This window comes from Meriones unguiculatus, chromosome 9, assembly GCF_030254825.1.
Source record: "Meriones unguiculatus strain TT.TT164.6M chromosome 9, Bangor_MerUng_6.1, whole genome shotgun sequence".
Classification (NCBI taxonomy): domain Eukaryota; kingdom Metazoa; phylum Chordata; class Mammalia; order Rodentia; family Muridae; genus Meriones; species Meriones unguiculatus.
Genome location: NC_083357.1, coordinates 54628999 through 54645505, shown reverse-complemented (window position 1 = coordinate 54645505; position 16507 = coordinate 54628999). Strand labels below are relative to the sequence as shown.

The following is a 16507-nucleotide window of genomic DNA, read 5'->3' as shown; positions in this document are numbered from 1 at the left end:
GAATCAAATGGACCTAACAGACATTTACAGAATTTTACACCCAAACACGAAAGAATTTATGTTCTTCTCAGCACCTCATGGAACCTTCCCTAAAATAGAACATATAGATGTCACAAAGCAAGCCTCAACAGATACAAGAAGATTGAAATAATCCCTTGTATCTTGTCTGATCATCATGGAATAAAGCTGGACCTCAATAATAACAGAAATAGCAAAAAGCCTACACACACATGGAAACTGAACAACTTTTTACTAAATGACAGCTGGGTCAGGGAAGAAATAAAGAAAGAAATTAAAGTCTTTCTAAAAATCAATGAAAATGAAGATACAACATACCCAAACTTGTGGGACACAATGAAAGCAGTGCTAAGAGGAAAGTTCATAGCACTAATTGCCTTCAAGAAGAAATTCAAGACAGCTCATTCAAGCAACTTAATAGCTCACTTAAAAACCCTAGAAAAATAAGAAACAGACAAACCAAGAAGGAGTAGACGGCTGCATGGCTGAAATCAATCAATTGGAAACAAATAAAACAATTCAAAGAATCAATGAAACCAAGAGCTGGTTCTTTGAGAAAACAAGATAGACAAACCCTTAGCCAAGCTAACTAAAAGGCAGAGAGACACCATCCAAATAAACAAAATCAGAAATGAAAAGGGGGACATAACTACAGACACTGAGGAAATCCAAACAATCATTAGGACTTACTTCAAAAGTCTATATGCCACAAAATTTGAAAATCTAAATGAAATGGACAATTTTCTTGATAGATTTGACTTAGCAAAGCTGAATCAGGACCAGGTTAATCAATTAAATAGTCCTATATCCCCCAGGGAAATAGAAGCGTTCATCAAAAGTCTCCCATCCAAAAAAAGCCCAGGACCAGATGGCTTCAGGGCAGAATTCTACCAGACCTTCAAAGAAGAGCTAATTCCAATTCTTTTCAAACTATTCCACAAAATAGAAACAAAAGGAACATTACCAAACTCATTCTATGAAGCCACAGTCACCTTGGTACCTAAACCTCACAAAGACCCATCAAAGAAAGTGAATTTCAGGCCAATCTCGGTTATGAACATTGATGCAAAAATATTTAACAAAATACTTGCAAAACGAATACAAGAACACATCAAAGATATTATCCACTATGACCAAGTAGGCTTCATCCCAGGTATGCAGGGGTATTTCAATATACAGAAATCCATCAATGTGATACACCATTTTAACAAACTGAAAGAAAAAAAATCACATGATAATCTCCCTAGATGCTGAAAAAGCATCTGACAAAATCCAACATCCATTCATGTTTAAAGTATTAGAGAGATCAGGGATACAAGGCACATATCTAAACATAGTAAAGGTGATATAAAGCAAGCCTATAGCCAACATCAAACTGAACGGAGTGAAACTTAAAGCAATCCCACAAAAATCAGGGACAAGACAAGGCTGCCCACTCTCTCCATATCTCTTCAACACAGTGCTGGAAGTCCTTGCTAGAGCAATACGACAGTTGAAGGAGATCAAGGGGATACAGATTGGAAAAGATGAAGTCAAATTATCGCTATTTGCAGATGATATGATAGTATACGTGAGTGACACCAAAAACTCTACCAGGGAATTCCTACAGCTGATAACCACCTTCAGCAAAGTGGCCAGATACAAAATTAACTCAAAAAAATCAGTCGCACTCCTGTATACAAAAGACAAAAGGGCTGAGAAAGAAATTAGGGAAACAACACCCTTCACAATAGCCACAAATGACATAAAGTACCTTGGTGTAACCCTAACCAAGCAAGTCAAAGACTTGTATGAAAAAAATTTCAAGTCTCTGAAGAAAGAATTAGAAGATATCAGAAGATGGAAAGATCTCCCATGCTCATGGCTTGGCAGGATTAACATAGTAAAAATGGCCATCTTACCAAAAGCAATCTACAGATTTAATGCAATTCCCATCAATTGCCAACACAATTCTTTACAGACCTGGAAAGAAAAATTCTCAACTTCATATGGAATAACAAGAAACCCAGAATTGCTAAAACAATCCTCTACAATAAAAGATCCTCTGGAGGTATCTCCATCCCTGATCTCAAGCTGTACTATAGAGCAACAGTTATAAAAACTGCATGGTACTGGCATAGAAACAGAATGGTGGATCAATGGAACTGAACAGAAGACCCAGAAATAAACCCAGAAATAGCACACTTATGGACACCTGATTTTTGACAAAGATGCCAAAACCATACAATGGAAAAAAGATAGCATGTTCATCAAATGGTGCTAGTCTAACTGGATGTGCACATGCAGAAAAATGCAAATAGATCCATACTTATCACCCTGCACAAAACTGAAGTCCAAGTGGATCAAAGACCTCAACATAAAACCAGACACATTAAATTGGCTAGAAAAGTAGAGAACTTCCTGAACAGAACACCAACAGCACAGGCTCTAAGAGTAACAATCAATAAATGGGACCTCATGAAACTGAAAAGCTTCTGTAAAGCAAAGGATACTGTCATCAAAACAAAGTGACTGCCTACAGATTGGGAAAGAATCTTTACCAACCCTCTATCTGACAGAGGGCTAATATCCAGTATATATAAAGAACTAAAGAAGCTGAAAAGCAACAAACCAAGTAATCCACTTAAAAATGGGGAACAGAGCTAAACAGAGAACTCTCTGTAGAGGAATATCTAATGACAGAGAAGCTTTTAAAGAAATGTTCAACCTTATTAGCCATTAGGGAAATGCAAATCAAAACAACCCTGAGATTTCACCTTACACTCATCAGAATGGCCAAGGTCAAAAACTCAAGTGACAACACATGCTGGAGAGGTTGTGGAGAAAGCAGAACCCTTCTCCACTGCTGGTGGGAATGTAAACTTGTGCAACCACTCTGGAAATCAATCTGGTGCTTTCTCAGACAACTAGGAATAGCGCTTCCTCAAGATCCACCCATACCGCTCCTAAGCATATATCCAAAAGAGGCTCAAGTACACAAAAGGACATTGGCTCAACCATGTTTGTAGCAGCTTTATTTGTAATAGCCAGAAGCTGGAAACAGCCCAGATGCCCCTCAACTGACGAATGGATGTAGAAATTGTGGTACATCTATACAATGGAGTATTACTCAGCAATGAAAAATAAGGTAATCATGAAATTTGCAGGTAAATGGTGGGACCTGGAAAGGATCATCCTGAGTAAGTTCTCCTAGACGCAAAAAAACACAGGGTATATATGCACTCATATAAACATACAATAAAGGATGAACCCACTAAAATCGTTACATTTAAACAAACTAAGCAAAAGAGAGGACCCTACCTAAAACGCTCAATCCCCATCCTGAAAGGCAAAGAGGATGGACATCAGAAGAAGAAGAAAACAGGAAACAACCTAGGAACCTACCACAGAGGGCCTCTGAAAGCCTCTGCCCTGCAGACTATCAAAGCAGATGCTGAGCCTGATGGCCAACTGTTGGGCAAATTGAATGCAATTTTATGTAAGAAGTGGGAAATAGCAAGAGCTGGAGAGGACAGGAACTCCACAAGGAGAGCAACTAAACAAGAAAATTTGAACACAGGGAACTTCCCAGAGACTCATACTCCAACCAAGGACTATTCATGGAGATAACCTAGAACCCCTGCACAGATGTAGCCCATGGCAGTTTAGTGTCCAAGTGGGTTACATAGTGATGGGAAGGACTGCCTCTGACATAAACTGATTGGCCTGCTCTTTGATTACCTCCCCCTGAGGGGCGAGCAGCCTTACCAGGCCACAGAAAAAGACAATGCAGTCATTCCTGATGTGATCTGATAGACTAAGATCAGAAGGAAGGAGAGGAGGACCTCCCCTATCAGTGGACTTGGGGAGGAGCATGCATGCAGAAAGTGGGGGAAGGGTGGGGTAGGGAGGGGAGTAGGGAGGGGTTTATGGGGGGATATAAAATGAATAAAGTGTAATTAATAATAATAATAATATAATGTTAAAAAAAGAGAAACATCAACACCAAAATAGTTTGATAATGGCTCAAGGAATTATAATTTACCTAAAATAATAATATATAATATATGCATATGCATTATATATTTATAATATATACATATTTTAGTTACAGATATCTTAAATTAATACATTATCTTATTAAGCAATCTATATTATTATCTTAATAATATAGATAATAATATATTATTATTTTAGTAATAAAGATATCTTAATAAGATAATATATAATATGTATATTAATACAATGATACTTATCAGTAAAGGAATAAGATATGTAGTCCTTTATATCTAAAGATACCCTTATTTTAAAGGACATTAAGCCACTTGGGCTGACAGTTCTCCCCATAAGAGCCATAGTCTAAGAAAAACAACAGTATCAGGCATGAGAAACCTCTGTTTGAATTGCTTACCAGGGTAGTTTGTTCATGTGACTTCCAAAACAATATAGATTATTGATGTAGACCTTGGTTGCCTCTCAAGTTTGAGGATGAGCTATTGCTAAAGCCACCCTATACTTTGTACTCGGAACTTGAAAGATTCTTCCTGGATCTGACCTGAAGAGCCCTTTCCTGTGGTCTAGCTCTTTTGAGTTTAGAAAATACTATGCAAGCTTCCAAGAGACAAACCTGCTTACCCAGGGCAACATCTGTGAACCATGACAATTACCAGTACGACAAGAAAACCATAAAGATGAAATAAATGGCACTCACAGGTGACTGGCAACCAGTTGCTGTCTATTTTGAAGTTAAGGTCCACTCTTGAGGAAAATCATGCCTAGTACCGGAAACGTAGCCAGCTTCCTGGGACTGATGGTATCATAGACCTTAGAAAATAGTTTATTACCACTGCTTTACCAGATGAGCATAAGTTCTTACTACAATCTAAATCTTATCTTTATACTCACAGCTAAGTGTAGTTACTTCTTTTCATCAAAGAAACCCCTCTCTAAAGAAAATGGAGACCATTGTAAACAAACAAACAAAACCCACAACTGAACACAAAGCAACGATCAAAGGATTGTGGTATGTCCAGTCCCAATAGATGCACCTACATCACAGTTCCCTATAGTTTAGGGAACATAAACAAAGAGGGGCTGAAAGATTGTAAGAGGCAGAGTACCAGAAAGTCTGCTCTGGAACAGTTTTGCCTAGAAATGGCTGCATAAACAACACCTGACTGATGCCAGAATCAAAGATGTGTTAACATAGATGGGGAAGATTTTCTCATGGTCCCACCTCAAATAGAAAACAAACAACTAAAGGTTGCTGGGAGAGGAGAATTAAGAACAAAACCTTTATTGGTTTTCAAGTGCAGGATGGTCATTCCTCACATAAAAACAACAAAATAGACTCAGCATGTTTTATTTCTATATGCTTGTTTACACATGTGACACATAGAAAGCACACACATGAAATGTTTGTAACAATAATAATAAAAGAAAATGCTGTGAATTTGAGAGTTGGAGGACACAGGAGAGGTTTGAGAAAGTTCAAATTTGAGAAGCTTGAGAGATGAAAAGGAGAGTGAAGTCGTATAATTTTATTTTAATTAAGAACCTATTTTTTGAAATTTTTTTATTTAACTTTTATTAATTACACTTTATTCATTTTGTATAAGTCCCTCCCTCCTCTCCTCCTGGTCCCACCCTCCCCCCCCTTTCTGCATGCATGTCCCTCCCCAAGTCCATGCCCCTCCCCAAGAGGGGAGGTCCTCCTCTCCTTTCTGATCTTAGTCTATCAGTTCTCATCAGAAATGGCTGCATTGTCAGAGTTCTAGGTTATCTCCATGAAAAGTCCTTGGTTGGAGTATGAGTCTCTGGGAAGTTCCCTGTGTTCAAATTTTCTTGTTCTGTTGCTCTCCTTAGGAAGAACCTATTTTTTAAAATTAATTGAAGCTAGATGTAAAAAGCTTAAAAACTGAATAAAAATTCAGCGGATTTATTCGTAGGTAAATTAAAATGAATTTTAATTCATAGGTAATTAAAATGTTTAATTTTTAATGCTTTTCACCAGAAGTTACCTAGAAATATACTACTGTAGAAACTTCCCAAAAATCTGCATACCCACGCACCAAAAAAAAGTTAAGATGGAGTTACCATATAAGTGCACTACTAGGCAGTGCAGGCTAATAAATTAAAAGCCCCGTGGTAAGAATGGGCTATCTTTGGTTGGGGTGTCAGTCTCTGTAGGGCCCCCAGGGCTCAGGTTTTTCTTTTTCCTTTTTTTTTTTTTTTTGGCTTTGTTAGTTACCTCACTCAAGATGACCTTTTCTAGTTCCCACTGATACCACAACCAAGGACAATGCATGGAGAGGACTTAAAACCCGGCTCAGAAATAGCCCATAGGCTCAGTCTCCAACTGGGGTCCCTAATAAGGAAAGCAGAGGTTTTCTCTGGCATGAACTCAGTGCAGGCTCTCTGATCACCTCCCCCTGGGGGAGGTGCAGCCTTGCCAGGCCACAGAGGAAGACAATGCAACCAGTCCTGATGAGACCTGATAGGCTAGGGTCAAATAGAAGAGGAGGAAGACCTCCCCTACCTCTGGACTATGGGAAGGGCATAGGGGGAGAAGAGGGAGGGAAGGTAGGATTGGGAGGAGAAAAAAGGGGGACACAGCCCGGATACAAAATGAATAAATTGTAATAAATGATAATAATAATAATAAAATTTTTAAAAGAATGGGTTATCCTGGACTTGTTGTCCGCTGAGGTCCCAAAGACTCTCACAGAGTACAGACAATTGCCAATGCTCTTGGTTACATTCCAGAACTTAGCAATAAAACTCTACTCCTGAACATACCAAACTTAAGTCATGGAACATGGAGAAATCAATATGGCACTGACCTGGAAACTTCATCCCTACTGGCTAGCTTTCACAGTGCTGGAAGGGGCTATTAATGCTACTGGAGTGGAAAAGAAATCATCAATATTACTTAACTGCAACCCCAACCCTGGGAGCTACAACAGTGACTGCCTGGCAAGAGATGTCCACTGGTTCAGTATTAGCACAAACATATTGAGAGTAATTAGACACTTTCCTACTTGATTTAACTCCTTCTCCTTAAGATGAAACCCATACTTCAATACCCAAAACGGTTCTGAAGCAAAAGAATAATGACAAGAGGGATCGCCATATCTAACACTAAGCTATACTACAGTCACAGTAATGAAATCATGTCATCATGTCAATGTTGTGAAAGTAGACATGTCAATCTGATGGCCACACTTTATAAATTAAGGTTCCTCTTTCCAAATAACCCTAACTTGTTTCAACTTAACAAAACAAAACCACCATACTGGCACATGTAGCAGTAGAATTAGAATCTAGGATCCCCAGAAAGCTAAAAAAATTAATCCAACACATTACACAGACACACAACTCAGGGATATTTGCCTAAAAGACTCTATATCCATCCTGTTAAAGATAGTTGCTCTTCCAGTTCACTGACGTTTCAATCATAATGCCTCGGAAATGGAAACAGCCTCGGTGATTACCAACTGATGAATGGATAATGGTGTGGTACAGTACATAATGGAATTTTTTTCTTCTGCTCTAAAGAGTAACGAAATTGGGGCTAGAGAGGTGGCTTAGCAGGTAAGAACAGTATCTTCTCTTGCAGATGACTTGGAGTTCTGTTTGCAAAGTCAGCTAAAAACTTGTCTGTAACTCCACCTCTAGAGAATTTGAGGCTCTCCTCTGGCCTCCATGGGCACTGAACATATGTGAACCACAGACACACATGCAGGCAAAATGTCTATACACACTTAATAGGTTCTAAAGTAAAAATTTAAATCATGAAATTTGAAGAAAAATGGGCCAAACTGAAAAAAATTACAATGAATGTTGTAAACCAGATCCAGAAAAATAAATGCAGCATGCATCTCAGCTTATATGTTTATCCTAGTATCAAACCTTTAGATTTGTGAGCTTGTCTTGTGACATATATGGAAGCCAAGAAAAAAGAAAGTAGCCATTAGGCAATGGAGAAAGAGCTTGAGGATGGGTACAATATAACACAGGTGGTATGAAAAAGGAATGTAAAGAAGGGGTAACCTTATGTGAGGAAAGAAATGGAAGGGAAGGGCATGAGACAGTACGGAATGAGTATGTTTAAAAACACATGAAATCTAGTATTTTATGAGGTTCATATATGTTGTTTATCTCTCTATATATAGTTTATATGTATAGTTGATCAAACTATAAAGTTATCATTGTCAAGTATGGTCTAACTCCCTTCAGTTAGTTGGTCAGGTGAATCCCAGTGATCCCAGCAAATAATAGAGGCTATTGCTGTTTCTCTTGACCAACTGCCAAAACTTGTTGGCAAGACCTGACTGTCTACCACATGCTCAGGTCACAGGACATGGAGAAATCAAGCTGGTACTGACCTGAATTCTTCTACCTTGCTGGTTATCTTTTAAGATTTCTGAAAGGTCTTTGAAAGCTGCTGGTGGACAATGGTTATCAATATTATTAACCTTCTGTGAACATTGAAATCTGTAATCACCAGCCTGGAAAGATGTGCTTATTGGTTCAGTTGCCACATCAGTGTAATGGGGGTAACCAAGAGCTTTTTAACAGGATTTAAGTCCCTCTCCAAAAGAGGTGTGTCATATCTTGTATTATAAACCTGGCTAAAACCCCGTGGCTGTGAAGGTCGTACACCTCAGGGAAGACCCCACTATTTTCCTAAGTAGACATAGCACCCAAATACCCTTATACCTTCATATTATTGCATCTCTCATCCTTAATCAGAGACACTTCTTGTTATTAAGGGGAAAGAGTTAACATAGAGACTCACTATTTGTCAAGGGTCAAAGAATAAAATGGCTATGGCAATCTCAGCTCCAAACACTGAATAAAGTGATGGAAATTTGAAAGAGCCAGAAGTCCGAGAAGACTGCCATGAAATAGGGTCTTCTGGGTATGAGAGGGTTGTTGCACTGATGACCTCATAGCAGGTGGAGTTGCCCGAACATGATCAAGCCAATGAGCATTCTAGGATGGGTGAAAGAGCTGCTGATATGACACCAGTAGTAGCTGGGAGATATAGATCATCAAGAAATGAAGGGAAAGACAGAGTCAGTTTTCTCCATGAATGTGTGTCCTGGCAGGTTGTCTGTCCTCCAGTCAATGGTCCTATACTTATGTGTATAAGGGCAGCTGTAATTGATTCCGGAGTATTACAAAGGAAAAAACAAAAAGGAGAGAATAGAAATGCAGAAGAGCATCAAGAAGTGAGATCTGAGAAAATTTGATGGAGGAAGCATGGTGTGGATATGATCTAAATATATTATGAATATATGAAAAAACAGATAAAATAAAATTTTAGAAGAGGAATGAACACTGACAAATCAGAAAGTGTCAATAAATGTTTCTATATTTTTAAACTTTTTTCTAAAGGATAAAACAGGGTATTTCAAGAGATAAAAGGGTGCCCATTACTTAAGGATAATCCCTACAAAAGCTGCTTTGTTCTTCTGAGCTGAAATGGAATAGCACTTTGATGGTTAGTATAAAGTTGTCAATTCAGTGGACTCTAGACCCACCTGGGAAAGTATGCCCTACAAAGCCATGCTTTGGGCCAGCATACTGCTTTAAGCTTTCTTCTTCGCTGCCAAATATTTGCCAAGGAGGTGTTGCTGCCATCGTGTGCTCCTGCCATGCCTCCTCTGGTTTTCAAATGTACTAAGAAACAGCTGTTATGCTGTGTCAAGTGCACTGTACCTTTGAAGATCATGATTTATCTGTTTGCATTTTCCCATGCATTCTATTCCTTATGCAGTTGTCAGTGGGCAAGGGAAGAGTCTGATGAGATAATATTTAGTGAATGCTGATTTCATGTCTTTTGGGTAGAAAGGTCTGATAGAATGCTGGCTCTCAGCTACCAGTATGTGCAAAGATGTGAAGTATGTTGTAGGACAAAGGAAGAACACAAATTTCCTGTGCGTAGTTCTCTGAATACCCATTTAAGCTTTTGGTTTAGATGAGCCTCTGATACTTTGCCAGTTAGGTTACAATTAGAGACATGAAGAAAAGCTCAAGGGGAGATGTATGCATTCATAACTTTCAGAGACTGGGGCTTTTTCATAGAAGGAGAGGAACAATAGAATTTAGAATATTTAGTGTTTGTCAAGAAAAATAACTCCTCTCCCAGCAGCTATGACATGCTAGTTTCTCTCAGCTAGGGATGGTAATCAGTGCCCCTTCTCATCTTTGTCTGTATTGAGCTGGCACACGTTTTATGCATGCTACCACGACTGCTGTAAGTTCAAATGAGCCTTACTTTGTTCAGAAAACACTGTTTCCTGAAAACACCATCTCTGGCAATCCTTCCATTCCCTTCTCAGTGTAGAACCCTGAGCCTTTATGGAACACTGTAGGATATAGATGTTCTTTTTGGGACTGAGCACCCCAAAGTCTTTTATTTTCTGCACATTGACCACTTGTGGATCTCTATGTTAATTGCTATCTACTGTGAGAACCTTCTCTAATGAGGTTCTGAGATGTACTGATTTGTACCAACATGATAGAGCAACATGTCATTAAGCCTCAAAAAGGCCAAGTCCACTTAGTTAGTAATACTACTAGATTCTCTCCAGGTACTATGACCTACCTCGTTACATGTTCTTGACCTCATTGAGAGTTACAGGTATGGTTCTATCTTCCTTAAATTCAATCAGATCCAGTGGGCATGTTTTACAAGAAATTTTTCTGCACATTGGGTTTTGCTTAAATAAAAAGTAGAAGGTAAAATGTGGACTCTGCTTGGAGATTCCCATCAGAGTATACAGAAAGCAAGAATGTAGAAAGTCTCTGCATCTATGAGCAGACATTGCTTTAGTTGAGATTTGAGTAGCCTGGCTTTTTGATGGATAAATCTTTTTAAAAAAATATTATTACGGTTTATTCACTTTGTATCCCACCTGTAGCCTCCTCAAACATTTCCTCCCATTCCTACCTCCCTGTTCTCTCCCCCCTGTGTCCCTTCCCTGGTTCACTGATAGGGGAGGTTCTCCTTCCCTACTCTCTGACTCTAGCCTATCAGGTCTCATCAGGACTGCTTGGATCCTCTTTCTCTGTGGCCTAGTAAGGCCACCTAGCCAGAGAGAGGTGATCAAAGAGCAGGCAAAGAGTTCATGCCAGAGACTTCACCTCTTCCCATTACTAGGGAATTACACATGGAGTCTGAGCTGCCCATGGGCTACATCTGAGCAGGGGGTCTAGGTCCTCTCCATGCATGGTTTTCATTTTCTAAGGGTAAGAAGGTGGTCCAGTTTCTAGTGTCACTTCCTACCCTTCACAGTGCTACTTTTTCCACCTTAGATAGCACATCCTTAGCCTGCCTCTTCTGATTACAATGGCTAAAGGATCTCAGGAGGATATTATTATCCTAGTAGCCAAGAATATTGTTGTAGATGTCCACTGGTCCCACTGTGGACCTTCTATCCTGGGACAATGAGCACCTTTTATTCTCAATTTGAACCCCCCTGTCTTACCAGGGGTAACTTCAGGTTTCTCCCTATTGAGGATTCAGTCTTTCTGAGACAGCTTTGTAGATGTAGTTAAGAAAGTAGATATTAATGTCTAGTTCTTGCTGAAAAATGTGCAAATACTGAGAAAATAGCAATGGTATGAATGCAGGCCCAGGGAGGATCTGGAACCTTGTTGAGTGAGTCTGAACATCTAAGTGTCCTGTGACCTGTTTCAGTTGGATGAGTGTAGACCCAGAAGCAAGTCACAGTTGTGCAGTTTGTATCCCTTAAACACTCGTCTGGGAACCAGCTGGGAACATTGTAGGCATCAGAAGCAAACCTGTGAGGGAAGGCCAACCCTGCCCATCAGTGTAGGCGCTATTTTTTAAACTATTTTATTTGCGTTCCTTAAGCCTCTACCTTCCTTCCAATCCCTAACCCTATGTAGGAGAGAATGAGCAGGGAAAGGAATGTAGACCTCTTCACACTTAGTTCCTTAGGGCAACTCCAATCTTCGTAGCCAGGGTATACAGCAGTTCAGCTAACCAGCAAGCCAGCAAACAGCAAACGAAGCAGCAGCCTTTTTCCTCCTTGGACTCCATTTTCTCTCAGTGCTCTAGCATTTATACCCTCTCAGAGTTTTCACAATTAAATTCTCTGTAGCTGGCAAAGAACACCACCCTCTCTGAGCCCATAAGAGGCAATCATAGTTAACAGGTATGAACAAACTGAAAGCAGCCCCATATCCCACACTTGGGGGTAAAACAAAAACATATTCACATAATACAGTGAATTGTTAAAGAGAGCAAAACTGTGTCTGATAATGAGTTAATTAAAATCATTTGCGAAGGGGGGTGGCTAATAGACTGAAGCCTACCAGCTTCCATTCTCCATCTGGCTCTCTCATCATCTCTGTGAACATGGATAAGTTACTAATCACTATAAGCATTTTTCTGGGTGCAGTAAACTCAGTAAATGGGGCTTGTGATGCCTTTCTTGGCATCTGTGGCTGATTTTCTTTTGCCAAAGAGCATGGTCATAATATCCTCTGGGATGCTTTTCATGCAGGAGAGGGAAGAAGAGTTTGGACCCACCTATGTTCTTGAGCCTTTTCATTAGCCTACCCTAAAGAAAAACATAGAATTTTAAGATTTTCACATTTTCTGCCCCTTTTGGCGGCACAAATTGATTACAGTCTTCCCACTTGATCATTACAAGCCTAGGTAGGGAAGATCCAAGATTAGACATCAGTTAGAGAGAGAGAGAGCGTGCAAGATTTCTGTTGGCTTGATCCTCCAAAGTCACAGGTGTTCACTTTCACCTACCCAGAACCTTCTGCACTTGCCAATTCCTATTCCCAGTGCTCAACTCAATACTTGACAAGAAACTGCTGGGTTCAGTTTGGAGAGAAACAGATGCCTTATACATGGACATTAAATTGTCCTGTGCTGTTTGAGCTCATTGAGAAGTAGGCTCTGAAGATGGAAATTGGCCCTCCCACTTCAGATACAAGCATATTTATCTCAAAATGTTATCTCAAGCTCTCTTTCCTGAATGAGGCTTGTTTTCCAACTCTCTAACATGGAGAAAATAGAACAACAACAACAAACCAGTCGAAGGGTATAGGCATTGTGAGTGTTATTGATTTCATGGTATAAAGCTCTATTTCTATCTGCACATTCAAAACCAAAAGCACTGATACAGTAGATTGTTCCGCATACTGTGGTCTGTCCTGTCCTGTGTTTTCTATAAGGTTAACCTTGGAACTTCTCAAACCACATACTATGACAGGATCTACACAGGTTGTATTATTTTTAGATTCAACCATCTCTTATAAAGCTGATGTTAATAGTACTATCTTCCAGGCCAAATGACTTGGACATCAGCTGTGCCTACCCTGAAAAGATCATCACAGCTAGGCCTGTTGACTGTTCATTTATTACTGTTATTTTACAAAATAAGATGGAACAGAAATGACTAGAAAGGAAACTGGAAATCGTAAGCAATTTACAAGGGTCTAAGCAAATTTTAAGATGTATGAAAAAGGTCAAAGTTCAACATATTGTTGGCTTAAATCAATAGAGTTATTTGTCTACTTTCCACAACAACTATGAGGACCATCTTAAAGAACAAAAATGCATGTATTATCAAAGTTCAATCTTTATCTTTTTAATTTTTATTTTCATATTAACTACAGTTTATTCACTCTGGATCCCAGCTGTAGTCCCCTCCCTGAATCCCTCCCAATCTTACCCTCCCTTCCTCATCTCCTCCCATGCCTCTCTCCAAGTCCACTGCTAGAGGAGGTTCTCCTCCCCTCCTTCTGACCCTAGCCTATCAGATCTAATCAGGACTGGCTGCATTGTCTTCCTCTGTGGCCTGGTAAGGCTGCTCCCCCATCAGAGGGAGGTGATCAAAGAGCCAGCCACTGAGTTCATGTCAGAGACAGTCCCTGTTCCCCTTCATAGGGTACCCACTTGGATACTGAGCTGCTCTGAGCTACATTTGTGCAGGGGTTTTAGGTTATCTCCATGAATGGTTCTTGGCTGGAGCACAAGTGTTGTAGGCGACTATTAATATTTCTATTGTTTTATCTTCTTGTAATGCTGCTGTTAATCCTCTGCAGCTGTATAACCAAATCACCACACAGAGACTGGGTTTTTAGTTAACCTAGAACACAATGCTGGGCAATATTTACTCCCTCCTAAACCTCCAAGCCCTCAGTTTCCTAACATTTAGATTTCCCACATTATACTTGGTTTTTGTGAAATCTTGAGTCTGGTTCATGCTTCAAGTCCTCGAAGCTCTCTCCTCCTGGTCTGCTCTCCTCAAGATCCTCTCTCACTCCTCCTCCTCCCACTCCTTCCTGCTCTCTAGCTCCTCCCCTCTTTCCTGTCCTCTGGCTCCTCCCATTGCACAACATTGTATCTAGTTGCTTTATTTGTGTCCTGTTTATACAAGAGTTGAGACCGGATGCTTATAGTGAGTATCACAATGCAATATCCAGATTGAAACCAGAGAGTTGGGGGGGGGGGAAATAAGCATTTGAATTAATAAGGGTAAGGCATATACATTTTAAAAGAACATTATACCAACACATTAAGTCTCAGAAAAGACCCCTGGGCCCAGATTTCCTGGTTCTGTTGCTCTTCTTGTGGAGCTCCTGTCCTCTCCAGGTCTTTCTATCTCCTCATTCTTTTATAAAATTCCCTGCACTCTGCTCAAAGTTGGGCTATGAGTCTCAGCATCTACTTTGATACCTTTTTGGGTAGAGTCTTTTAGAGTCCCTCTGTGGTAGGCTCCTGTCCTGTTCCCTGTTTTCTCCCTTTCCCGAAGTCTATCCCATTTGCCTCTCTGAGGGAGGATTGGTCATCTTACCCAGGGTCCTCCTTCTTGCTTAGCTTCTTTAAGTGTATAGATTTTAGTAGTTTATCCTATATTATATATCTAATATCCACTATAAGTGAGTATATACCATGTGTGTGTTTCTGCCTCTGGGATACCTCACTCAGGATGATCTTTTTCTAGATCTTTATCTAAATATACCACAGTAGTTAGAAGTACAGACTGGTGCAACAAACTTTCTGTTTGTTCAATAACCATCCTTGAAGGGTATTCTAATGTGTTCAGAGAGATTAAACTAGAAAATATTTCCTCTCTTCCCCTCTACCATCAACTCGGTTTCAGATGGTAAGAAGAGTCTGTGCTTACAATATTTCTTTGACACTAAGGTGAATCCACGGGATGGCAGTCTCCTCTCAAAGACCCAGAGGTGATTTGTCATGTGGTTCTTTGGGTGTTGGTGGGGCTTGGGTGGGGCTCAGAGGGAGGAAGAGGACTTTTGATGTAGCCCTCCTTCTTTCTAATTGGATGAACCATCTGAGGTTTTTCTTTTTATGCATCTTTGAGCATAAGAATTTAAACTGCCTGAATGCCACTTTTTCTGTGATGCTTGAAGTAAGAATCTTCTGCAGAAACAATAATGTCCCCTTTAAGGGTTTCACTAGTGGTCCTCTGGCTTCAACTGAGTGGTGAGTTTGACTATGCTTATGGGAACATAAAAATATAATATATGAAGATGTTGCCTATTTGAGGCTGGAGAGTAGAAATATTGGTGTTCTCATACTGTAACAAAAGTAGGCAGGAGGCCTAGGGAAAGGCATTCTGGAGTGTTAGCATCCCTATGCCTCCAGTCCTGTTTGTCTGACCTTTGTCTTTCTGCACAGGGGTGAGCGGCCAACAGAAGGTGCAGCAGAACCCAGAATTCCTCAGTGTCCCAGAGGGAGCCATGGCCTCTCTCAACTGCACTTTCAGTGATAGTGCTTCTCAGACCTTCTGGTGGTACAGACAACATTCCGGGAAAGGCCCCCAGGCGGTGATGTCCATCTTCTCCAATGGTGACAAGGAAGAAGGCAGATTCGCAGCTCACCTCAATAGAGCCAGTCTGCATGTTTCCCTGCACATCAGAGACTCCCAGCCCAGTGACTCTGCTGTCTACCTCTGTGCAGTGAGCACACAGTGCTCCCCAGGCACCTGCAGCCTGCACACAAACATACTGGGCCACAGCAAGGTCTGAGCTAGAATGCAGAACAAACATAAGGTGGAGAAATTCCGATTATTCTCCTTGTCCCCCATATACAATGGGAATTAAGAGCCACAGTAGGAGAGTTTGACTTATAGGGGAAATACTTTATTATTCTGAGAATGTGTGATACACATACTGGTGTGGCTGAAATATTTTTCACTTAAATTTAATTGAAACCATTTCATATACAATCTTCTGATTATGGTTTTTCCTTCCCCCATTTTCTTCCAGATCCTTCCCACCTCCCCACACAAGAAATACTACACTTGCTATCTCTCTCTGTCTTTAGATGACAAACAGGAAAATAAAAATTTTAGAAGAAAGGAGAAACACACAAACACAAATAAAAACAAAAACCATAAAAACACAAATTTGGAAACTGTAATATACAAGCAAAGAACAAAAAATATTTTTTAAATGCCCAAACAAAGCAATCTGAGACAAAAAAAAA

General features: G+C 40.0%; 1 gene segment (V, D, J or C); it reads left to right on the top strand.

The window, feature by feature from the left end:
• The first annotated feature begins 15453 nt into the window (after positions 1–15453).
• LOC132656270 (T-cell receptor alpha chain V region 2B4-like) lies at positions 15454–16047 on the top strand. The segment is given in 2 exon segments: positions 15454–15502; positions 15698–16047. Coding segments are annotated over 2 exon segments (399 nt in total).
• The last annotated feature ends 460 nt before the right edge of the window (positions 16048–16507 follow it).